Genomic DNA, 27,428 nt, shown 5'->3' on the forward strand with positions numbered 1-27,428 from the left:
TCCCGGTATAGATGATGATGATGATGATGAAGGACAGCATGTTTTAAAAACCTGCCTCCAGGCTGAAAACAAGACCTTGAATTCCTCAGTGAACCCGTGCTGCACAGTGACTTACTGTTTTTAATGGGCTGCGGAGGTCGAAGCAAACGCTCACCCGAGACACAAACATACAGCCGCACATTGTGCAAATGTCTGCGGGGGACAGGATGATCTAAGATGAGACTGTGAAAATGGACGAGGATGGGGGAGGAGGTAGGGGAGGTGCTGGAGTTAAAGGTGGAGCGCTTCCTTTCAAGTTGAGGTTAAAAGCCTCTGAGGCAGTGACCTTGGATTTAAAGGTCCCCGGAGGGGTATCTCATAAACAGGTGCTAGAACAGCTGTAATCAAACAGTTCCTGGCTGCGGTGTGTCACTGGGTGAGTGAGGGTGGAGAGGTGGATGAGGTGAGTGGTGCAGGGACAACAGCATAATGCTGGGTGGCCTCAGACCACCGCGACAGCCCACAGGGACAGCGAGAGCGCATTCCTTCAAACTAATGGGGCAGTTTGGCAGATGGACACAGACACGAGTCCCTGAGAGGTCCGTTTTAATGTGCTTAACAATTACCGCTAAATTTAAAATATGCTGCATGCTGGACTTAGAGGATTTATGCATAGTCATCCTCAGCAAACATAAAAATCTGAGCTAATATCTGTGCACCGGAGATGATAATATTTTATGTCAGTGTTTTAATTTCCTTAAATTTGAGTATTTAAAGCAAAGTTAAATTTAATAGAATTAAATCTACATAGAGAAAAGCTTCAAAAGATTAAACTCTAACCTACTGCTAGCATGTGTGATTTATGAAATTTCACCATCCTGTATAGCTGTCAGGTCAATGAGCATATATTTTATGTTTATTCTGTCTTATCTTGCACACAGCCTGCTGTATCTTCAAACAGCATGACACCTAGTAAGGCCAAACTATGCAGCAAAGTCGATGCTAATCACAGGCATATGCTTGTGTGGTTAATATTGCTTGAAGTGCCCAAAAGCTCCATGATTTTGCAGTCCATTGCAGAAAGACAAATGCATTTTTATGGGGGTTTCCGAGCAAATCCTTTTTAGAACATCCATCACAGCACATAGTATTTGTGTTTCTCCAGCAGAGGCCAAAACAGCTAAATGCCAACATCTTGTGAGATCTGCTGCTCAAGTTGAGAATTTCCTTTGAAATCTCCCTCTGCATTTATAAGTGTGTGATCGGAGCAGTTGAGGTATCCACAATCATGTGAGGAAAAAAAAAAAGAAGGTTTTCACAGGAATTTATGCATTCTAGTGAAAATCGAAGTACACCCTAACTGCTTCTGCAGGAATATTATTAATAATATTAATATTTGGCCACAGGACCGAGGCATCTTGTAGTCACTGAGTGGACCATGAAGTCTTCTGTATACCAAAGTAACCTTTTAGGTTGTCTGATGATACCAAAGACAGATAAAAGCATCAAAAAGTACTAGAATGGTAATCTTGAGATTTTCTCTGCTGATCGTGCCCTCACTGTGTGCTCTGTATAAAGACAAGAAAACCACACTCACTCAGTTCTGCAATGCTGCCCACTCGGGTCGCGAGCAGCGACTGTTCTAGGGTCCGGAGCTCAGCCTGGGTGTATCCGTGACCCTCGCTGCCCCTCCCCGAGCGCTGCTGGTCCCTGTGCAGGTTTAGACTCTCCGGGAGGCTCAGCACACCTGGAGGCGGCACATAAAACAAAGGAAATTTTAAAAACAATAAAACAACAAGTCACACATCTTCTGGTTATTTTCATATCAGTTTTCTGCTGATGCCAGATTAATCACCACCAAGAGGTAACAGGGGAATACAAACTGTACAAGAAGAGGAGCAGCAGAACTGGAAAGCTGCATGATTAAACCCACATTTCTGTTGCAGGCAGAGAGCAAACATTTGTCTAAATGACTCAACATGGAGACAAAGTCACAGGTTAATGGGATACTGCACATGCTGATTTTGTTGTTTAATGGAAACCCTCACAGCTCATGAAGGTCTTCTGGTGTTTACCTCAGTGCTTGAACTCTAATTGAACTAGTCTATGAGCCACATTTGTTTCTTCAACTATTTGCATTTAAAGCAGGGCTTTGGTCATTTTTCTTTTACATAACACCTTGTCATGATCGCAGGTGTGTCCCATGTTTTTTTGTTTCTTTTTTTCTGCTGAAAACAAATTGCAGCAGATTATGCTCGCTAGTGAGAATTAATCCATTTAGGTGCTGTTATTGCAGCCAGGCATTGTGTAGCTGCAAAGAATGGCTTGTGACAGATTGGATATTGAGTTTTCTGCTACAGGAGAATGGAAAGCAACACCACGCTGGGTGCTAATCCTAATGACACAGCACAGTGGGATATGCCATTTTTCAACCAACAGTAATTACAACATGGAGGAATTTGGTCAATTTGTCTATGCCTGGTGCCAGCAGCTAAGACAAAAGACCCTTGCAGTGGACACAGTGCACCAGGTTCATGAACCTTATTTAGTAGGAGTTTTCCCTCCATAGGAAAGACCTCTCCAGATTCAAATTCCTCCCACCATCTCCTCTTCCCACAGTGTCCAACCCAAGAATTCCAGTATTCCCCAGTCAGAGTCCCGCTCCCTTTTCTTCCCACAGCCTTTCCGAGGAGGTCTACATATTTTTTTCTAATTGCTTTTTCCACTGCTGTTTAACCACAGAGCAGTACTGATGGAGCAGCTGGTTTTAGGGTGTGTCTCAAATTGAGATCCTCAATGTTAAAAAAAAAAAAAAAAAAAAAAAATAGTGGCTGGATCTGCAGCAATAAAGAATTTCTCGATTCGAAGTAGATTAAATTTTCCTCAGAAATGAATAATTTCCTGAATGGTCTTTCCAATATCATTTAAATGGATATATATTTATGTGTAGTTAGCAGCTGCTTCATACTGAGGTCATTTTGATGCTTTTAAAATGTGTCACTGATGCTGTGTCTTATTAGTGCATATTACTGTTTTAAGTGTTTAAGATTATTTTCTATAAAGTGCCTATAATTATGCTTATAATTGTATTTTAGCTATATTTTAGTCACTCTAAGAGTCGTTTATTTTTCGTGTACCACTGTGAATGCCTTCAGGGTAACGGCTGTCTGAAAGGGTGAACCTCATTTGTAAAATTCATGACTTTGGGAAAAGCCACAAATTTAATGCAAAGAGATTACCGAGACAGTGGGGTGCCGCCAGAGGAGCTTTGAAAACAGATTTCACCCTGCCTGTTAGTTCGGCCACACACTTTTTCCTTCAGATGTGGTTGGATGGCACATCACACAGCCAACTCCTCCTCTTACATAAGAAATCCTAATGTAGTGTCAAGATTAGCTGAGCTGACTGCTTTTTGTTTGTGAAATGTAGTTTTACACACTGACATGTTATATTTTAAGTTGTTGTAGAATGGATGCTTATTATAGAACTATAATTCAAATTGTGCATCAGAATGTGGAAGAAAGGTGATTTAAGCGATTTTAAACTTAGCACAGTTGTTAGTATTTCAGAAACAATTCAATTTATATATATTTACATAGCACCAAATCACAACAAAAAAGTCACCTCAAGGTGCTTTTTATTGTAAGGTAAGAATACAATAATACAGAGAAAGCCCAACAGTCAAAACGACCCCCTATGAGCAAGCATTGGTGATAGTGGGAAGGAAAAACTCCCTTTTAACAGGAAGAAACCTCCAGCAGAACCAGGCTCAGTCATCTGCTGCGACTGGTTGGGGTTAAGCGACCGATCTACTGGGATTTGTCTGGTCTGATGAGTCTTTATTTCTGCTGGGACATTCAGATGTTAGGGTCAGAATTTGGCATGAACAGCTTGAAAATATGAATCCATCCTGCCTTGTATCAACAGTTCAGGCTGGTGGTGTTGGTTTAATGGTGTGAGAGACAATTTTTTTGGCACACTTTGGGTACCTTAGTACCAAATGAGCATTGAATAAACACCACAGCCTACCTCAGTATTGCTGCTGACCATGTCCATCCCTTTATGACCACAGTGTACCTATCGTCTGATGGCTTCTCCAGCAGGATAATGCCACAAAGCTCACATCATCTCAAACTGGTTTCCCGAACACGACAATGAGTTCACTGTACTCAAATGGCCTCCCAGCACCCGTGACAGTACAGGAGCATTTCACAGGGTTAGTGTACGTGGCATGGGTAATTTTCACATTTTGTCCCAGTAAAGTCCGGCTGATTTAAGCAAGTCAATGCTAAACCATAATCAACTATTATTATTAAAACAGCACAGCTTTGTAATAAAAGAGTCTGTGCACTCAACTATCCTGCCTGCAATACATACCTCACACCAATAATGAGACAAAAACATGAAACGAGGGGCTAGAAGGAAAACATTTTACTTTCAAAACTACAGCAATTGTTCTCCTCAGTTTCAAAACATTTACAAGAGGTTTTTTAAAAGAAGTGGTGATGCAACACAGTGGTAAACATGCCCCTGTTCCAGCCTTCTGGAGCATGCTGCAGTGCTCTGCTTCATTTCATGTAATATGTCCTTTTACAATTTGCACATCATTGCATTCTAATTCAATTTACACTTTTCATGCATTTCTTGAAAACAGGTCTGCACTGCTACTGTGGTGCTTTTTCAGCTGAACGCAGCTGCCTTAAAACTCAAATTAAAAGATAAAAGAGGGCAAGAGTTTGTACAGAGCTGAGAGGAACTCTGAAGCTGGATTTGCCACTAAAAGAAACTTTTACATATAACGAATTACTGATTGGGAATGTAAAACCACTGATGATAAACACATGACTGTGGGAATTTATATAACTAGACTGGAACTAACGAATGTTTTTCTAAGCAGAAGACATGGATCAAGAGGGACAGCTTTTTTTAAAGGTCTGTAAAACTGCAGCGTAAACAACATATCAGTTTTGCCTGACTCAGTGTGTTCAGTGCTGCAGATGTCTAGGGAAAGCGAAGCTCCAAAAAAAAGGAAAAAGTGAACTTAAACTTCTGGAATAAAACTACAGAAGGCTTGACAGGAAATAGAAAAGCAGGGATTCCTGAGGCTTCTTGGAAAAGGGAAGCTGTCAGTCCCGCTCCTGTCCCAGAGTGAAGCGGAGAAATCTCTTGAAAGTCCTCTAATCACTGAAACCATATTGACATTCACCGCTTTCCATGCTGCAGATTTGGTGCTTGTATTTTTTTTTCTTTTTCGGTAGGTGGGGGCACAGGTTGAATAATTCACAGTGCCCTCTGTAATCAAGGCCTCCCATCTTCATTTTCACTCAAAACTTCATCTCCTCCTACTCCCCACCCCCCCACTGCCCGAACTATTCTTTTAATAATATTACTGGGGTGCCAGGGAGTCCTTTGCTGAATTATTCATCCTGTCAGATCAAGACATATAAACAAGTCTGCAGCTCTCTCTTTCCCCACCTCCCACTCACTCTACATGTTATCTCTCACTAACACTTGGCTTCTCCAGATAGAAAAAAAAAAAAGTAGGAATATTTGATCCTGGGTGATGTTTGTGTAATAAACATCAGAGGTGAGAAAGAAGGCAGCCTGGCCCCTTGGAGGCGAGGAAAAGGGAAGAGGATGAAGGGAAGAAGGAACGCTGACACAAACTTGTGATTAAAAAATGACGAGCTACATTTCCGCGTCAATTCAACCACATCTTTGTGTGACCTCTGAGGCAATTTGGTGAGCTCAGAATGATATATGCATAAACTTAAGAAGCAGTCTAATGCCACATAAACAGATACGACCTGCATTTCCGTTGCCGCCAGGCACATAAAAAGGAGACTGGGTCATAGGGACAGGACTAGTTTAAAGCTCCAAGTGTTACACCGAAATCCCCTCAGTCATTCCTGCGGAAATACTGCTGCTCATGCAATTCCTCATAAATAATGCAGAGAATATTGAGCTACACACACACACACACACAACAGCTGACAGTATCGCAATGAATCACCTGAGAAACAGGGTTCAAAAAATTCATTTCATGGACAAACAAATAAAAAAAATATGGCCCAGAACAAGGCAATTATTAACAGCTTCAATCTACACAACAGTCTTTGATATTATTCCGCTTTAACCCTTGCATACTATCCATTTTCTATGTCCTCACATTAAGTGTCTACAACAAATTCTGAACTACAGATTAATTTAGAATGTATAGGTCGCCTATAAATGGATGATTAACCCATAAGTAATGTTTCAGAGAGGAGGGAGAGTGAATGTTTTAAGTTTTGCAACACTCATTTTTAGAGAACACCCTCTGACCTCTGTTCCTTATCTGCCTATGCTGTTTTACTATTGCACTGTTTCAAGTTTCCTCCACGATCCTTCAAAGAGCAGCGGGTGCCTGTCTCTGCGGGACGTTTTGCAAATGTGGTGGAAACACAGAGCTGAGTTCAAGGTCCCTCCCTTGAACTCTGTCACCACTGTCTCATTAAAAATGCACACAGACAGTTTCTCAGTTTCAAGATTCCTTAAAAATCACCATTTTCTTTGATTTAAAATGCATCGGAATAAATAAATGGTCACATTTCACCCGGAAAAGCCTAAATGTAAAAGGAAAAGTTCAAAGAGAGTTAAAAGAATGGCATTTAAGGTGTTTTAGCTGCTGTCATATTTGACCCAGCCTCACCTCTGAGGCTTAAAGCAGACAGCTGCTGAACTGTGAATGAAGAAGAAACACAAATCAGTCAAAAGCAGCCAGTTCAGGTAAGCTCTTTTATAGGCCCACTTGTTTAGACATTTTTTTTTCCATTATTGCGTATATCTTATATAATTTTTGTCTATTTTTGGTTACCTCTTGAATGTGACACCTGTGCCCATTTGTCCTGTGACTGTTTGTTCCCTTACAGGGATGGAGACTTACGTTTGGCAGAGAAAAGAACAGCAAATCAAACCTTTTTAGTCAGGAAAAACTCTGTGTTCATATTGTGTTGACCTGATCTCTCTCACTGGAATGCTGACAACACTGACAAAAAAAAAAGATGAAATGGAGAAAGCTACTGGATTTTTACTGTATGTGGAACTGAGTTGGACCCTTCATTTTTATTCAACCTCTGTTGGAGTTTAAACTGCTTTCACAAAAAAACAGTTTAGCTATTAGACAGGCAATCTGGGAACCCACCGGATAGTCTGCTGCCTCTGGGGGGCAATGACCAGTGTTTTGGGACTTCTGGTGTAGTTGATGAATATCCTGCCCAAGAGTTTCTCTTCATTATTTTTGAATGCAAATAGTTTAAAAAAAACAAACAAAAAAGCTAATTAAAACTTAACTATGGACAAGACACTGACACTGTACAGTGCTGACCGAGCAAGACCACAGAGCTTCTGTTTCCAATAATCGTGTTGTTTGTGCTTTTACTAGAGAGGACAGAGAAGATAGACTAAAAGTGGGGGAGATGAGCAGAAGTTACATGCAGCAAGGACCAGAGGTCAAAGTGGGGGCACCTAAGGGCATTTGAAGCCATGTGGAATGTGTCCTGACTGCTCAGCCTCTGTGTCAGCCCTTCTGCTCTCCTGTAGAGTAGATAGCTCTCTACAGAAAGAGAAGAACTCAGAATGATGGTAACCCACTAGACTGGCTAACTTTTAGCAATTTGCAGAAAAATGAAAGTAGCCCTGTGAGTGGTTACTATGTCAACAAGCCTCAAAAGCCAAAAAGGACCAAAGACAAAAGACAAAAGGTCGCAATATCAGATTTTCAGCTGCATGATGTATGCATGTCCACTTGAATATCGTGTCATGAGGGAAAAGTGTGGCTTTTGGCATCTTGCTAGAAGGAAAGATGGAAGAATCAATAGCACTCATGTTTGTGCATTAAATATGGAGCGAAAGTCTGCAGACGGTGAGCTCAGCATGAAGGCAACACATTGCAGGAGACACCTCAGTGTCTCAGTTCTATCTGCTATGTATGCTCTCTTTTCTGAGAAAGTTCCCAAGCCTTAGACCATGTGTACTGAATCTCAATGGCGGTGAATGGAAGCATGACCTGACTGGTTTATCTTTTTAAAAAAAAAATTTAAAAAATCAGTACACTGTGCAAGCTAACATTTTTTTCCACATGTTCTTCTAGGAACAAAGAAATAAAAACATTTAAATGTAGCTTCCTGTAGGGAAAGTTCCAACAACAGTCACATGTGAGCCTTCTGCTGAAAGGAACACATAAGAGTCTGATTCACGGGACCCAGATAACCCCGACAGAAATCTGAAGCATCTTCCAGATCCACTGCATCCACAGAGGGAGATGAATCTGAAGTCCAACAGGCACCTCAGAGACTTCCAGTCCAACTTCAGAAAAGCGGCACAGCGCTTTTGCAGGTGACAATACAAAGTGTTTTGCACGGAGCTCTGAGAAAAACACTGCCGCTTTAATGGCACACCTTGACATTTTGAATTGGATCTATTTTTCTGCACCAGACACTTGTTTCCTGAAACACAAAGGGGGGGAAAGAAACATTTCTATGTTTGTGCATTACTCAAAAAAAGACTTGTTATCCTTGTTATGTCTTCTCACCAAGCCACAGGCAATGCCTCATGGCTCCCTGCACGTCTGCTGCTGACTCGCTGACAAAGTTTTTATATAACATTAAACTATACACACAGTCTTATGTGTCACCTTTCTTCTATTTTGAATCCTTTAAAAGTGATTTCACATGTGCTTCTAAATGCTAGATAATAAAAGTTTCCTTCAAAACTGATTATTTGTCCAAACAAGAATCAACCTGCACATAAATCAGAAAATCTTCATACTAAAGAAGCGGGTTATTTCCTGTGGGTCTGCCAGCCGATTAATCGATTGATCAACATGAGCCGGTGCCTTCCTGTGTCTGTAATTAATGGCTCATTATATAGCCGTTAATTACATACACATGTGAAAGGCACTGCTGAAGAAAAGATCTTTTCAGCAGAGAAATACAATCGTCTGGGCTGCTTGAGATCAATCCCAAGGCATAATGGGATTCGTGATCAATGCCATCCCTTTATATGACAGACAGTAAATCCCGCCTGAATGGTTTTTAACACTCAAGAGCGAAGAAAGCTCAGCTGCACGATGCCTGACCTTTGAAGGGCCTCCTCAAGAGAACGCTAGGAAGGAAAACTATATTGGAAAGAAACGATCATTCGGTAAGAACTAATGACGACATGTACGAAGCCTCTGCTACTCTTGAGATGCAAGTCAAGGTCAGCGAGGTCACGCTGAAGCGATGTGAGACATCCAGACGCGCAGGTATTGCAGCTCCGACCACGTGACTCAGCCTGCTTATTTTCTGCAGGAATGTCCGATCGATTTTCTGTAGTGAGAAAAGTGGCGCTCTCCCCCTTGTCGGAGAGAAAACTCTGCTGGAATATTAACAGGTAGTTGCCATGGCAACAGGAGGCTGCTGCCATACGGCGCAGTGATTGGCTGAGCTTTTTCCTTTTTTTCTTCTTCTTCTTCATTGCTTTACTGTAAGGAAAGCACATACACAAGAAAACTCAGAAGCCCCAGAGCCAAATACACAGCCATAACAAGCATTTCATCAGAGGGAATGAGTGAGTGCTCCATCACCTGTACAACAGAGACATTTAATCTCTAATCAATAATGAATAAATGTACTTGGGACTCAGACCAAATTAGCAGTAAAATGGTCAAAATGAGTAAATGGCTGCGCTAACTGCCTAACTGTAAATGTCATCCACAGATCCGTGATGCGGCCCACATGGTGAAGGAAACTGCGCAAAAAAACCCCAGATTGTATGCATTCCTTTTGTGCTTTCATGCAAACGAGCTTATTATTTCAAATGCAGCTTCACCTCGTGAAGATTTATAACTCAGCAGTTTGAAGAGTTAAAGACCAAGTCTTTTTCTAGAAGCAACTCTTGCCATCTGGTGTACACAGGTGGCTAGTTGGGCAGTTATTTTTGAAGCTCCTATACTAATGAGCGGGGAGGGAGTCGTGAATTTAATTTGAAATGTTGCTTTGCTTGCTTATCTAACCCATCTGTGTGTTCTATTTCTATGCTGGGGGAGCTGGATGGAGCAGAACATCAGGTGAGTTGGAGATACATGGGCCCCACCCTTCATCATGGACCACTGTCAGTCAGGATTTGGCTCAGAAGCTGATATCCAGCATGCCAAAGAGAATTGCAAAGAGTCAATACTGACCCTGCATGAAAGCAAAACTTTTGGCCATGACCTCATAGTTTGGCGAGTTACTTTTTGCTTGTTGGATTTCTTTGTTAGTAGATTTTTCTAGCTGCTGGTTGTGTTGCATAGATATGGTTCAAAATGTGTTAATGTGATGTCACTTTTCACATTTTTTGTCAGAGGATTCCCTATGTCACAGTCTTGTGTGCACATAATTCCCCGTGGGTAAGGTAAGCGTCTTACTGGTGCATAAAAAAGTAGACATTCCTGTCAGGCTTAGTGGTTTTACGCTTCTCTCTCTTTTCTGATGGCCTGTATCATATCAGCTAAAAGTTTGCCAACAAACTTCCCTACTACACATGTACTACACAAGTAAAAAGACACTATATATCAGACAAGTGGTTAGATGCAGGCTCATTTAAATGTTAATTTAACATTTAAGTGGATTTTTATTTCGTCTTCTTTTATATTAGTAACTTGTAACCATGTTTAGATTCAGTTATCCAATGCAAGACTCTGCTCTTACTTTATCAGTAAAACCATTTGGAAAACAATGCTGGCCACCTTTGCCTTAAAAGCACAGACTGTACATAAAAGACAGACATGACCACTGTCATGTCACTCATGGGTTTGTGAATTGTGAAGCTTCAAGCTCACCACCACTGTCTTGAGATTTTGAAACCAGACATCACAAGTGAGGTGCAGATCTAACTGAAAAGCAACCAATCTCACGAGCTACAGGCTATCACGTTGTATTCATTAAGACTTAAAATTAGTAATTAAGCACGTAAACTCATCAGAAAAGCCAAAGCCAAAAATTCAGGTTTCAGAGCATTTTTTTCCTACTCTTTGATCTGTATGATGCCAGTGGATATCCCTAATATGGTCAGCTCGGGCACACAGGATTGGCTGTCACCACTTGTTGTTAAAACACTCTGTTTAGGAGGGGCAGCCAATCAGAAGAAAGTTCACATAAAGGCAGGGTGACCTTCAAGGGAGAGGAGCTGAAACAAGCTTGTGGATGAACTGAGAGGCTGCACCAATGGCCTGTATAAGATAAATAAACATGTGTTTGAGCTGTGAAGCATGTAGAACTACTACAGTACAGTCCAGGGGGAAAACAACACTGGAAACTAACACAACAGATCCTCTCAGTTCATGTCCTTAACTGCAGAAAGAAAACACTTGAAAGTCTGCTAATTAATTTTAATTCATATAAAATACAATTATTTATTTAAAAACTTAATTTAATAAGTTTAATTAACTTGAAATGAAGGTTTTTTTTTTATTAGGTAATTTTCTTATCTTCATATGATGATTTTAAACTGAACATGTGGAAATCCAGTTAGCCCTTCACTAATCACTGATGAGGCTGCGCCACATCATGGACATTATTTCAGTTTGGTGTTGAGGCCATGTTCTGGCATTGGCCTTTTAAAGTGTTTATTTCACTGGCTTCAGCACTGGGTGCCTGCTTCCTGCACACAGACAACAGAAAGGCTACGAGAGAATATGACTATTATCTTCCTCGCAGCTCTTAATGGAAACCCCTTGCACTCTTGCATCTTAAAGGGGAGACGTGGAGGCACTGCAGTTATTATGAAACAGAGCTCACTGAAGATGAAAGCTGAATATAAATCTTCTGCCATTCACTGAAAACATTTAAATAGCAAAAAGATTTAACCAGAGTTGACCTGAACTGTGCGGTTCCACTGCAATTCTCTCATTTTATTGTACTCAAATGTCAGCAGGTTTCTTAGTAGTTAGTGGTCTCCAGTGAATTATTCCGTGTGTAACTCGTGTCCAATATTTTAACACTTGCAGATCTATGCTTTTGATAAGAAAGGCAGCTTTAAAAGGATCAAAGAAAGTCTGCAGTGAATGTTTCCACATGCCTTTGTAAGTGTAACCTTAAGTTGCCGCTCGGTGATTGAATCAGTCTCAAATCTATTCATTAGCATTCAAATGATCCACTTTTTTCTATCACACTTGTTTCCAGTGAAAATTCCCCCCTCCTCCAGCGTACCGTCTGCCAACAAGATGGGCCCTCACATCCTCATAAATACATCACAACAAGCAAGCATATCCGATACGAAAACACATACAGATGTCTCGACTTGGAGCGATTCTGCAGCGTGCACTCATCTGTTTCAAACTGGCTGCTTTTCATTCAGCTTTACCTCCAACGACCCTCTCTGCACATTTAGAGACTTTCTCTTCCTGACAGATTTACATATTCTTCATATTCTTGCTTCTCTGCAGTCCTCCTGCTATGTTTTTGTGCCTCTTAATTAGTAAATGTTAAACTGATGGTCTGCATCATAACCAGAGCTGCAACAGGCAGCAAAGACTTTTATTAATTACTTTTTAAGTGTGAGGCTTTTTTTAAAAACAAAAGTCTGGTAGTTATTTTCTGCTTCTTCGTCTCCTCCATCCTTCTACTTCTGACCCAGAAATCAACCTTAGTGTGACATCTTAAAAATATCCCTACAATGCATCTGAAGGACAGAGTTAAGCTATGATTGAGGATGCTTTATCATAATATGTTCTGGGTTTTTCCCAGGGTAGCCCTAGATCATCCTCACTAACTTCTGATGCACGAGCAGTCATTTTGTTCTGGAAGAAGGCCTGAAATGTGACAGAAACTGCTCAGTTCAGAAAAGAGAAACAAGGGTTACCTATAGTAGGCGTCCAAGAGGGAAAAAGGGTTATTGCACAGATCTAATAAGCCAATTACATGGCAGCAACTCAGTGCTTTTAGGCATTTAGACACATCCAAGATGACCTGTGAAGCTCCAACTGACCATCAGAATAGGGAGGAACGGTGATTTAAGTCACTTTGAACTCAGCGTGGTTGTTGGTGCTGGACAGGCTGGTCTGATCTACTGGGATTTACCCACAAAATGATCTTTAAAGTTTACAGAGAACAGTCTCAAAAAAGAGAAAATATCCAGTGAGTGGCAGTTCTCTGGGTGAAAATGCTTTGCTGATGATCAGAGGAGAATGACCAGACGGTTTTGAGCCACCTGTCTGAACATTATTGTTGACCATGTCTTTATGACCACAGTGCACTCAGCTTCTGCTGGCTGCTTCCAGCAGGATAATGCGGCATGGCACAAACCTCAAATTATCTCAAACCGCTTTCTCGACCATGACAATGAGTTCACTGCACTTAAATGGCCTCCACAGTCACCAGATCTCAATCCAACAGAGCATCATGGATCAAACCTGTAGCAACTGTGTGATGTCAATATGGAGTGAAATCTCCGAGGAATGTTCCCAGCACCTTGTTGAATCTGAAGGCAAAAAGGGGTCCAACACAGTGCGAGCAAGACGTAACTAATAAAGTGGCCAGTAGATGCATCTAAGACAATTTTAAACTGTCATGAACACTTAGACTCATTTACAGAGATTAAAAAATAGAGCAGGACAGATTTTATATTTAACCAGTGTCGCTTTAAAATGATGGTGTCAGAGCAAAGGTGTCTTATTTTGCTTTCCCTGCTTCTCTTTCTCACCTCCTCTGTTGAAACCAGTGGTTTGAGGGACTAAGATGAGAGGGAGGTGATGAAAGAAACCGAAGATGCGCAATCTGAGAAATGGCAAAGGGAATTTGTCTTCAGATAGAAGATATAAGGGAGAGAGAGGACCCAAACACAAGAAACCTCAAAAAACAAGGTGAAGACATAAAGGCTTAAAAAACAAAGAGCAACTAGGAAAAATTTAGAGAAGGAATAACACAGGAAAACAGGAGAGAACTGATTTCATCACTGAACTCAGCTGTTCCAACGGCATCGCTGGTCTGGTAATCAAACAAAGTCAGACAGATGACAGAAATAGAATCTCAACACCATGAGAAATGGATGAGAATAGAAGCCAATTTTATATCTATGAATTCAAATAAAAATCAGCAGATTAACCGATGATATTAAGAGTCATAGCTGAAATTACAATAAAAATAAAAAATAAAAAGCCCTACATTTAATATATTAAATAGGTAACTGGCTAAGATTGGTCGTACTAATTTTAACTACTTTATATACTATATATATTAATTATGTTTAATCATAAGCTAACAAAAATGACTCACAATCAGGACTTTCATATAGATGTAGAGAAGAAGTGTTATTTCCCTCTGAAATTTGGTGGAGAAGAAGTACAATGAAATGCAAATGCCACCATGTGTCTAAAAACGTACCTTTCATAAGTGAAACCAAATGGCTCTCTGCCTCGTTTCAGTTTTTCTGGCCTCGCCTGCATTTCAGTGGCAATCACAGAAAATAGCTTCTGATAGGAAGAACTGAGCACTGAGTTTATTCTGTATAAATTGTGACCAGGTAGAAAAACTGAGCTGTGATGACGATGAAGATGAAGTACTCAGATCTTTTGCTTGGGAAAAGTCATCAATACAAAATGTAAGAATTCTCTATTATATATTGTAATTTCAAGGGATCGGTTAAGTGAAAACAAGCCTTATTAAGTGTACCACAACAACAACATCAGGGGTTGAAAAAAAGAACACAAGTGCCAAAACTGCAGTTCCTCTAATAGCCACTAGAGGCTGGCTACAAAAATGTGTTGATCTTCATAGACTCCCATGTTAAAATACCCAACTTTACAGCAATAATAAATATCTTTACAGCCTGCTACAGAACACAGTTTTGGTCTCTTTAGCTAATTTGCACTTCATAACAACTGCATACATTTTGAATCTTATATATTGCGCCCATAATAAAGCCTCAGAGCTAAGATGTCAGATAACACTGCAACCCCATATTTTGGAGAAGAGCAAAAAGGTCTTGTTTTGGGGGGATGTGTGTCAAGAATATTTTTTTAAGTTTTTGTCCCCTGACTGACAAATCTTGGAAGAAAATATTCAGAAAACCTAAAACGATATATTGTGATAGCACAGGATCATCTGCAATGACAATGTACACCTTACAGGGAATGGCAGCTTGGAGCAACAGCTAGGCGCAAATTAGCTTTCTGCTAGGCGTCACCTTAACTAAATGAAATTACTAAACTCGTTTTGGAGCACTTTTTATGTATTTTAATGACAATATGTTCTGCCGTGTTATTAATTCTGCTAGCAGACTATCCAGCAAGTCTGTGCTCTATTTATTTTCATTGTGTAACACTCTCTTATTATTTGACAGCACTAATTAGCTTCTACTATATTTGTGCAGTGGATGCACCTTGCTAATCAAGCATACAACCCTCTCATCTGAATAATGTCACATTTGGGCTGGAAAAATCAAGATGACGATGGCTGTAATGCTTTACAAACCAATGGGTGATGTTGTGTTTGTATATTGTTTATATTCTACGTTTTACATAAAGTCAGGTAGTTTATTTGAGTGCCTCCAAATCAAGGTGTCAGCTTCCTGCAAAGGCCCAGGAAAAATGCCTGTCACAGACATCTTAAACATGAAAATGTCAAATCAAAAAAATGCTGTGATATAACACAATTTCCCCTTTCCGCTGCAAAAACAAACCCGCTGTAGATATAATTAACTGCCTGAAAGAGACAAACATATGGCATCAAGTGTTGATAATCGCTAAACTTTCACTCGAGCATATCCGCTTGCCTCTACAGTAGTGCTGCATACTGTAAATGAGGACAGCAATTACCAATAACAGGAGACATATTTTTGCAGGGCGAAAGGTGCTGCACCAGATGGCCTTCCGAACGAGTTTCTGGTCTTGTGCCGAATCAACAGCAAGTAAGCAACGAGTGGCAGATTTAATTGGAGTGAACTGGAGCAAATGCAAGCTGTAGTATTTAATGTGATAAATCCATAAGCTTTGAATCGTAATTTACACCTCTGCAAAAAGCAACATGAGTGTGGCGTGTTGGGTTGTTTTGCCTTGTTGCGTGGAGTCATCTGCATCACGAGGAGTTTAATCCTTCATCGCTTGCAGCACCTTTATCATGCCAAGCCAGATGGATTGCAGGTGCCACGCCAGATGCCTTACTATATTTACAAGCATCATCAAGAACACCAGGCCATATATAGGCATGATTTAGTTCAGCACACAGGCTTGAATGACACCAGGATCTGTCGCTCAGTATGTTGTTTGCATTGTGCCGATATTACATATTCAAAATGAGTGGTCTGCACTCTCCGGTAGAGATGCAGAGCAAGGTTCATTCAGTGGAGCTGTCTGACTCATCCCAGTCACTGAGGGCTAACAGACGAGGAGGCAGTGTAATGCAATTAGTCGCAACACAAATATCAGCCTGCGTGCAACAAGCAGGGAGAAGGAGAAGAAACGCAGTGATGTCAATGAGGGTCAGCATTAAGAGGTCTGAAAACAATAAAGCAAACTCACAAATATTTACTCACTCGTGTAGTTGTATTACTCACAAGCACCAAAAAGGAAAAGTTGAAAGGGATGATCAATGAGCAGTACTGCTCTATGAACTCTACCCTATGGTAATAATAAATCATGTGGCAGGTATGGCAAGCATGAAATTAGAAATTTGTGTTTTGGAAAGAAAAGATCTGATATTCCAGCAGTTCAAATAGATCTGCAGATATGTTCAGCTCTTTGTTGAATGGATCATGAAGAAGTACTAAAATCAAACAGCAGGAGGAAACAAAAAGTAAATTAATTAACTGACCGTAGCAGCCACTCACTGCTCATCAGACACACAGAAATGTATACGTGGCGCACATCTCACAGGCCACATCTGGCCTCAGCTGACAGGGTTGACTCAGGGTTAGCCGGGCGTCCTCAACTCGACCACGGGTCCACCTCATACGTGCCAGATGTCAGGTGTGTTGTGACATTTGAGCCACATCTGGCCCACGGAACATTTGGCTTAACAGACGTTAAGCTCGCCTCATTGCTTGTGGTCCGGCAACACTCAGCTGTTATGTGCCAAAACTAATTCTGATTAGACCCAGATGTGTCTGGTATCTCAGATATTAGTCAAACAAACAAAAAAAGATATTATGAACACACGTTGGACAGAAAGCACTTTAAATTTGTCTAAATCACTATGAAAATCACTCAAATACAGCAGCAGGGTTATTAGGTCATTTGAGACCATAGCAGCTTTTTGAGGTAGCAATCTTAGCAATTATACGCAGCATGAGCGTTATGAGTTTCTCATTTTTGGAATCTTATTTTGGCAATTTAGTGGTCAAACCTGATCATTTCCAACCATCAATTCATCACTTTACTACTTATTATCCAGCCTGGGGAATTGAACTTGATATATGGCAGCCTTGTAGGTGGTGTCCCCTTCCTTCTTGTTGTGTAGAGCTACAGCAGAGAGTTGCACATAGACACTCCCATCAATATGACTAACATGTAGTAGTGCAGTGGTGACCTGGAATTATAAGGTTGATGTGGACCAGGGTGGGAGTCTGGGCTATCCTACAGCTCATGCAAGGCCAGTTTGCTGCACATTTCTCAGGTTGTTTTGGTACAGGCTGTGCAGTGTGATCATATAAGCTTCTCCTTTCCTCTTTTGGCTGCTCCTTTTAGGGGTCGCCACAGCGGCTCATCGGCCTCCAACTCACCCTATCCATAGCATCCTCCTCTGTCACACCAACCCTCTGCATGTCCTCCTTCACTACATCCATGAACCTCATCTATGGTCTCCCTCTTTTCCTCCATATTCAACATCCATTGTCCAATATATCCACTAACCATCCTCTGCACATGTCCAAATCTATTCCTGATGATCCACTTTTTGATTTGGCAAAGATTTCACGCAGGATGCTCTTCCTGATGCAACCCTCCCTGTTTATTCAGGCCCCACTGTGGCTGGGTTTGGCACGATCATTTATTAGCAGATGTTAATTTAGAGAACGCAATCCTCCATCTTCATTTAGGTCATTTGGCTTGCCAGTTTAGCCTGTTAAAAACAAAAATAATCAAAGTGTTGTTGTTTTGTTTGTTTCAAGAGTATACTGATGGACAACCTGCATTACCTTCCTCACACTGTACTAAAACAACTCTTGAGTATGGTGATTTTATATATATATATATATATATATATATATATATATATATATATATATATATATATATATATATATATATATATATCTATATATATATATGTATGTATGTATATAGACACACACCCACTGAGGCCCCCATCCACTACTTCCAGCATGTGTCTGTGTGCTTTTTTAAATAGTCTAACAGATATAATTTGCTTCAGTTCTAGTGAATGGAATTCTATCATTTTATTAGTTGGTTACTTCCTTCACCCATCCATCCCCATGAAGCCAATTCCATCATAAGAAAAACATCCCGACAGTCAAAACACTAAAACAGAGGTTTCAAAATGTCCAAAACCAATGGATAACATCACAGTGGCTACATCCATCTTTTATGCTGTCTGTGGTATATATACAGTCATTGGTTGCAACGAGCAAGCCTGTTTGGACAGATAACATCACACCTCAGCGACTATATCAGCAGCTACCCACTGTTTGACTGACTGACAGGATATTTAACCTACTGCCTAAACCTAATACCCTCTGTGTTTCTCTTTGGTCAGAGACAAGCATCTGAATCTGAATCCAGCTGAATCCCTGACCCACAAACACACAACAGCTGCATTTCTGCTTAAAGTATACCAGAATGTTCCTGTTAGATACTACTATGTAGTAAACATAAACAAATCAGTGTGTTGAAGAGTTAATATTTACATTTTTAACATACTGGAACAAAAACACCCTCCGTCTCATTTTGCTGCATAACGACAGCCGAGCGGCTGCAGCGTTTTCAGACTGATGCACGGGTTTAAAATCCCACTGAATCCAGACAGCATGTCACATCCTAATTTAACATTGTTATGGGTTCAAATTATGAGACACTGTTTCACTGCTGATTTAATGAAGTTATGTGTTCTGCATTTTACCTGCTGCTTGTCCCAAAAGTGGCACATTACAGCTAGACAGCTAGACTGTGCACAGCAGAACACATAAACTGATTTAATGGTCAGCTTCACAGCAACAAGTGACACCTTTTTAATAGAGTGGAGAATATTCCTTGGGAATTCTCTGCAGGAAATCACCCCTAGTTTGGATGTTTCACAGTACCAGGTGTAAAGACGGCTACATCCATCCCCTCGGCCCCTCCCATGCCGACATGTGTACCCAAATAGAACGCGCCTCTAATTTGGCAAGGGCGATGTTGACATTTGGATCCCGTGCCCTGTGGGAAGGGTAACGACTTTGCATTAGGATGCTGCAACCGTACAACACCTGACCTGTTCTGTGTATTCAGCTGGATGTTCTCACACTGCATCAGTCGGTGTAATTCAAAGAAAAAATCCCCTCAAATCGCAGCATTATTGATCGCATAATTCTTCCAAAATGCCATTCCACTGAGAGCAGCAACAGCCAGCAGAATCAGTCAGACTGGCCTCTGGCTAACCCAGGTCATTCCCCAAACAGAAGGCTTCGACTTGATCCACCCTTGTGGAAGTATAAACGTACCCTCTTACACCTCTTGTAGCTCTGGAGGGGCCACGACTTGGATGACCCAGCCACAGAACAAAAGAGCAGAGGCTTTCAAGGGAATTCAGAATCGATAATCTTTCACTTTTATTGAATCTATAAGAGAGAATCTGTTATGGCAGCTTGTTCTCATCAGGACATCGAATGCTGTCACACTGTCAAAGCTGCTGGCGTCTCACAGATACATTTAGGGTGTCTAACCCCGCGGCACCCCGACTGTCATTTTTCAGCGCGGATGATTTATATTGTGAACGGGCATATTTTAACACAAACCATTCATTTTTTTTCCTCCCAAAATCTAATCAAGTACTTTGGACGTCTAAACCAGGGGTGTCAAATTCAGTTTCTCTAAGGGTCACGCTGGGAAATGAGAATCACATTAACTGCCAGACATAAAAAAAAAAAAAATCTGCCAACATGCTTTAATATGACTGAAAATCTGTCTCAAACAGCCTTTTCAGGTACAGTTTAGTCCACATAAAACAAGCCCCAAAAATATTTATTAACCTTTTTTTTTTTTTTTTACATTCAGTCAAACAAAGTAAAAGATCTTTGATCATGTAATTCACCTGTACCATACAGTCCAGCCTTCTGCCATGAAATGGGATTTCAGTTCACTGGCTTTCTGATGCCCTCTCTCTGACTCCCTGTCCTTGCTGGTGTTTGCACATTAAAATGACGACAAATTATGATCTTTGGAAGCATAAATTGTCTCATGGCAAATGGATACACGGGTCTCTCTTTACACACCCGAAATGGTCTGCCGGCAGCTTCAAGCTACAGTAGCTTGGTAGCTTGAAGCTGCAGTGGAGTGTTTAAGTTTGGTGTATACACAGAGTTCATATTGCTGTGTATATAACTAGGCAGGCCAAAATTTATTAAGAGTCTAAAATGATAATCGGACAAGATTAAAATCTGCGAGGGTCCAGATTTGGCCCAGGGGCCTAAACCTAACAAGCAAGTGAAAGAAAGAAAGAAGTACAGGACATGAACCATGGTCTCCTGTTTGGCAAACCTCTGAATGAAGACCACGGCATGCTCTCAGACTTGCAGGTCTGGGGTGAAACTGGTGTTTCTTCCCACCTTTCATTCCCCTAAAAGCTACAGGAGCCTGCATGACTCAAAATCACAAAGCATGGGTGGGCTTATTATAATTATCTCATTATGCAAACATGCTGTGCTTCAGAGTTAATTCTTGACCTGGAAAAGTGCAAATAATATAATATAAATTCCATGTAATATATTTTCTCGCACTTTTAAGCAACACTACAATGTTTCCTCAGCAGATGGAGTTTGTTTTAAACAACTAGGAGACGTGATTTAACCTCTTTCCACAGCAGCTGTTTAAGCCCTCATTTTTACAAATTTCTATTTATAGCGTAGTAACGTCTCCTAAGTGCTTAATTCAAGAAGACACCATTTAATATAACTGCAAAAAGCCCTGGAAGCCATGAGAAAGGCTCCAGGAAAATTGATGGATGATATATACAGAACACACAATGCACAATTTATTAAAGAAACTAGAATAAATTCAAGCTGAAAGCTTTCTTTACCCCTGCTATTATGATGCTAAAAAGATTTTAGTGGGAAAATGAAATGTTCAAACTCCTTTTAAAAAACCCTTTAAATAGGTAACTGCAGTGCCTATAAACTCCTAATTTCATACATTTGCTGCTTTGAAGTTGTTAGTAATTTAGGAAGCCCTATTTGTATGATGCAGACCTTCATTTTGGAAAACAAACATTTTGTTTATCATGCAAACAAACTGTGCTGCTTAAAGGCATCTGAGCTCCAGAACATTGAATATGTGCACTTTGATTGAATTGATTTTATTTAAAATGTTGTTTTCTTAATCTGTCCGTAGCAATGTGGAAAATAAATTAGATTTTTGAAGCTGTCTGGCAAAACCAGTCTCTTATTCATACCGCTGGCCTGCTGTGTATTGTAAGGTTGTCAATTACTTAAAAACAGTGAAAGAAAAAAATATAATGCAAGATGGCTACAATGGCTGAGAGGAGCAGAGGGAACTGTTTTGTTGAAATGTGACTGACAGCGAAGGTTTCCTTCCTCCACGAAGTACTCTTTGGTTTTGTTCACCAACACTTAAAGCCAGGTTATCAGATTTCTTTGGCAGATTTTACAGCATCCATCATCATCCATACCTATATGTGTTATTGTCCTTTAATAAAAAGAACAGGAAGACCAATGCAAAATAAGATGATGACTTCTTATACACTATATGGACAAAAGTACTGGACTGCACCTCTTAATCTTTGACTTCAGGTGTTTTCACTCACATTGTCACAGGTATATAAAATCAAGCACTTATGTGGTCATGCAGTCTGCCTTTACATCATACAAGACCTCACTGAACTCCAACATGATACTGTAATAGGATGTCACCAGTGCAACAAGTCAGGCTGTGAAATTTCTTTCATCCTAGATATTCCAACTGTAAGTGTCACCACTGGAAAGCTGAAGCACACAAACTCAGCCACGAAGCAGCAAACCAGATAAAGTTACAGCACATAGTGCATTCATCTTCCTCCGTCATTAACATCAGCACAAAAAGTGTGCACCAGGAGCTTCGAGGCATGGGTCTCCATGACTGAGCAGCTCCTGTGAGTGTAATGTGCAGGTGGCCCATTATATGTCCTTATAAAGTATAGTTATATGGATTTATATTTATACAGTTCAGTTGACAAGATAAGATTTTGAAATAACTCTGAATTAGGTTGTATTTGTAGCAGTACTGAGGCGAGTAGTGTGCATTCACATCTATGCGTGTGCACAAGCTGATGTGTGCAGCAGGTTCTATCACCACCCTGCAGCCCAAGAGCTCCACGGAGCTGAAGTTTCTTTGATCGTAGGATGAAAGACCCGAGACAGCTGAATGACGCAGAGGACTGAAACAACAGTGACCAACCTGCCTGTAGAAACACAAGACAGGAAGGACCGCAAGGTGCTGGTTAGCAGTGGCTAAACTTTCAAAATAAGAGTTAATGGACTTCCCAATAGTAAAATCAATCAGATTGTTCAATTTAATGGATGAAAAAAAAAAAGAATAAACTGAAAATAATACTTGGACAACCATAAATACACCTGGGTGGACCGCCCAACCTACCAACCCTGTATTTTTTTTTTTCCTACATCTTACATGTCTATAACCTCCATACTGCTTTTGAAAGAGCATACCTAAAGCCTAGAAGCATACCCTGTTTTATAATTTGTTTTACTACTAATATATATAATATAATTTAGAAAATGAATGCCATAGTGTATTCGGTAATACTTAATGGCATTAGCTGGCTATTATTGAGGCCATAAATTAAAAGAGAACTTCTATACAGTCCCTTATTTTCCAGCCATATGTTGTGCCCCCTGCTGGTCATTAAAAAGAATGTTTAAGGAACTTCTTCACTGGCTTCACGTTTTTAATATACAGTCTGTGCTTTATAACTTGTAGACTTACACAAACCAAAAACTGGTTATGGTAACTCAGAAGCTTCAGCATGCACACACTGTGACTGATAGACAGCCTCCTCACTAGCACTAATTAAAGTGGGAGAATTTACACTATTACTCATTGTTATTTACTCAAAAAGCTTGTTGACATTATATAATCTACCAGCATCGCCCCTCCTACAGTAACTAAAAGGTCTAACCAGCCAAGAATTGAAAACACATCTGTAGGTGGGTAATTTCCTGCAAACGCATCACGGCAGTGTGCAGTAACACAAAGAATTTGGTAGTAAAAACAGTAGGTATAGGTTTTTGTTTGCAAACAGTAGATTCAAACAATGGATATTTAGCATTTTGAATTACTTTTGAAAGAATAAGGAGCCAAACTGTGTTCAGAACGAGAAGAGAATTTCATTATTTTGCGGCTTTGTGAAATGAAAACAATAAAACATACCAGTTGACACATTTTAAATAAAGAACTGGTAACGGTGTCAAGTATAATTCCTGCTTAAATTACACTGCTCATTTTATGAACAGGGCTGCTGGTAAATGGGATTCAGAATGATTTTTTATTTTTTTTTATATTCAAAAGAAAGGAAGAAAATAGAAAAGCTGCAAACTTTTGAAAGCAGTTCCTGATAATGATGTTTGTAATAATGAACCACTGATGACCAACCTTATCATCTCTGCCACACATACTCACTTTAAGCTACATGGAAGTAAAAAAAAAAACCCCAAAAAACACGTATTTTTTGATGAGCAGCAACAGCAGCTCTTCTGGATATATGTTTTTTTTTTAAAAGGAAGGCATTGAAATCCACTTTGAACAGAGACAATAGCTGTGCTGCAAGTCAAAAAACAAATGCAGATTTGGACGGTCAGCTCTATATTTTGGGGCGATATGACTTGGTCTTGATGTTAAGGTTGGCGACGTGGCCGATGCGACCACGCAGCGAGCTCGCAGGTCGCTGGGCCGCAGGGCATCATAGTCAGTCGTGGAAGGTTGGGAAGTGGCTGAGGTTACACAGCTGTGACTGGCTGGAGCCTCAGGGACCGACCTTCAATGATTTCACACATCCCGACAGTGCTGCAGAGCTCTGATCCCACAATGAAAGAGCGAAAGTGCGACAGAGATGATCAAGAGAGTGTGAACGCACAATGGGGGTGAACTACAATGACGCTGAATGGTGCAGGGAGAGGCAGACAATGAATGGTAAGAGGCAAAAAAAATAAAAGAGGGGGAAATGTAAAAGTGATTGATGTGTGGAGATTGAAGAGGGGAAGATGTGAGCACAGGAAAAAGGCAGAAGGCCAGGAAGTCATGTTTTTATCTTTCAGCTTCACAGTGATCTCCTGCTGAGGACTCAGCCTCTTTTCCTGGCCTGAAGGACTTTCTCTGAAATGCAATGACAATGTGATTTTGATTTTAAAACATGTCTCCAGTAAACCTTCAAACTTGGTCTTGTGTCACGAGTACCATGAGCAACATGCTCTGACTAAAGCAGCCCTTTGTGTTTCAAGTGTCGTGACTTAGTAAAGCTCATATTTCAGCTTGTACACGCACTTAGATTCAAGTGTTTATATGGGTCAGATTAGTTAGATACGGCTGTGAAGGTTTGGTGACACTCGTGATGGTGCTGTCCCATTTCGGTTGGTGACTGTGGCGGCAGCTGTTCTGACGTACAGTCATCCCCAATATTTCTAAAGCTACTCCGAGTAATATTTCTTTTTTATGTTTACACTGAATGAAACTATCCACGTGCACAAAAAACCCAAAACAAAACGGAGAATTATCACTGTATTTCCCATCTCCTCTCAGATTTTTGCTTATTTCACCTCACATTGGTTTTATTGCCACAAACACATTGCTACAGTATTGCTTGTAGCTGTTTACAACATAAAAGCCTCAATAAACACCAAGATAATGGAACATTTCCAAGTCGCATTCCCGGGTGTCAAATATTTAATTGTTTTGAATTCACTTTAGCTTCAGTTAGTTTCCAGAGTGGTCGTTAGGAAGTGGATGAGTGGCAGTGGCTGAAGTGATAGGTTTCTCAGGTAGGAGAGTGCTGTCAGTGTCCCACTTGGGAGCTTATGTAAAGATTGTGGTTTGGCTTAAATAATCCCCTTTCAAAACCCTGCATTTTGTAAAATGATGCTAAAGAGTTCCCATTGTGTTTAAGTGGTCCTGAAAAAGCATCCACACTTGAACTGCAGCCCCAATCTTGCTAGACATTATCCAACAAGCTGCATTTGAGAATCCAACTGCTCAAGGCAGTCAGCGCAGATATTAAATCAGCTCACTAGTCATTTTCCAGTGAATTCATAGGATGGGTGTCATGTGCGTCTGTGAGATCTAGCCAGGCAGCACCCCCATTAAAATTTAAGTGTTTCCAGCTTTGAGCAGGAGTCTGGCATGGACTATCACCTCTTGTGTGCTGCATGAAAGACATTTTGGGACAATGTCCTGAACTGATTCCACAGACACTGTCCAGAGTTCAGATCTGCAAATACACTCATGTGTAAAAGAGTTTCCAAAGGACTCTATCCAAACTAAGTACACCTCATGGTTCAATAGCTTGTAGAACCACCTTTAGCTCCAATAACCTGAAGTAATCATTTTCTGTATGACTTCATCAGTCTCTCATGTCATTTTGGAGGAATTTTGACCCACTCTTCTTTACAAAGTTGTGTCTTTTCATTGAGGTTTGCAAGCATTCTTTTATGCACAGCTCTCTCAAGGTCTTGCCCCAGTGTTTCAGTCAGGTTGAGGTCTGACTTTGACCGGGCCACTGCAATACCTTATTTTCTTTTTCAGCAACACGGTTGTAGATTTGCTGCTGTGCTTGGGATCCAATTTTGCCCGAGCTTTAGCTGTCAGACAGGTGGCTCATTTGACTCTAGAATACTGTGGTATAGAGAGAAGTTCATGGTTGACTCAGTGACTATAACCTGCCCAGGTCCTGTTGCTGCAAAACAATTTCTATACCACCGTGCTTGACAGTTGCTTTGAGGTGTTTGTGCTGATATGCTGCATTTGTTTTTCTTCAAATATGACGCTGTGCATTATTGCTAAACATCTCCACTTTAGTCTCGCCTGTCGAAAAAACATTGTTCCAGAAGTCTTGTGGTTTGTTCAGATGCAGCTAATATGCTAACTGAGGCTTGGGTTTTTTTTACAATGTCTCTGTATCTGCTCCTGTATCTTATGGGGTCCTGCAGGGATCAATTCTTGGTCCTCTTCTTTTTTCTCTTTATTTACTACCCCTTGATTCAATACTTAGGAAGCATGGGATCTCTTTCCATTTTTACGCTGACAGCCAAATTTATATGCCTCTTAAAAAAGATGCACTGTCAATCACGCCCTTGCTGCGATGCCTTGAGGATATTAAAGCATGGATGGCCTTAAACCTTTTGAATTTTAATGATAAGAAAACAGAAGTAATGGTTTTCTGCCCTAGCAGTTCATGTGAAGGATCCTCTGTTGACCTGGGACCTTTGACGCCCTACTTAAAGCAGACCATCACAAATCTGGGTTTTAAGATTGACAGTGACCTCAAGTTAGATCGCCAGTCAGGTCAGTGGTTAGTCCTGTTTTTATCATTTCAGACAGCTAGCTAAAGTGAGATCCATTCTCCTTGAGCACAATTTGAAATTTTAATTCATGCTTTATCATTTCCCGTTAGATTATTGTAATGCTCCTTTATTTTGGAATTAGCCAGTTGTCTATAAAACGTCTCCAGCTGGTTCAGAACACCGCTGCCTGGTTACTAACCAGAGTGAAAAAGAGAGAACATATTACCCCTGCACTGGCTGCCAGTACATTTTAGAATTCAGTATAAGATCCTTTTACTTGTTTTTAAATGTCTACATGGCTCTGCTCCTTTTTATCTCTCTGAGTTACTTGACTCATATACTCCGACTCGTTCACTCAGGTCAGCTGACCAACTGCTCCTGAGAGTACCTAGGTCAAAACTTAAACTCAGAGGAGATAGGCCCTTCAGTATTGCTGCTCCTAAACTGTGGAATGACCTTCCATCAAATATTAAGAGTGCTCCTTTATTATCTACTTTTAAGACTCTTCTTAAGACCCATTTTTACCGTTTGGCTTTTACCCCGAGATAAGACTGTTGCTTTTAGCTTGTCCCTATTGCTATGTGTTTTGTGTTTTATGTGAATGTGTAAGTGTGTTGACTGTACAGCACTTTGTTTCAGCCCCTGTGTTTAAAGTGCTCTAAAAATGTAATAAAGTAAAGTAAAGTGAAGATTGCATGGTCTGACTTCGGTGTGAATTAGCTGGAATGTCCACTCCT

General features: G+C 40.5%; 1 protein-coding gene across 1 annotated transcript in view; it reads right to left on the reverse strand.

Annotated features, from left to right (window-relative positions):
* The window catches only part of LOC115773725 (ankyrin repeat and BTB/POZ domain-containing protein BTBD11-A), a 223,709-nt gene that overhangs the window by 73,322 nt on the left and 122,959 nt on the right, over positions 1 to 27,428 (reverse strand). The window contains exon 2 of the mRNA XM_030720609.1: positions 1,577 to 1,726. Within this exon, the coding sequence (XP_030576469.1) occupies positions 1,577 to 1,726 (150 nt within the window). The remainder of the gene's footprint in view (positions 1 to 1,576; positions 1,727 to 27,428) is intronic.

The sequence above is a fragment of the Archocentrus centrarchus genome, chromosome 23 (assembly GCF_007364275.1).
Source record: "Archocentrus centrarchus isolate MPI-CPG fArcCen1 chromosome 23, fArcCen1, whole genome shotgun sequence".
Lineage (NCBI taxonomy): Eukaryota > Metazoa > Chordata > Actinopteri > Cichliformes > Cichlidae > Archocentrus > Archocentrus centrarchus.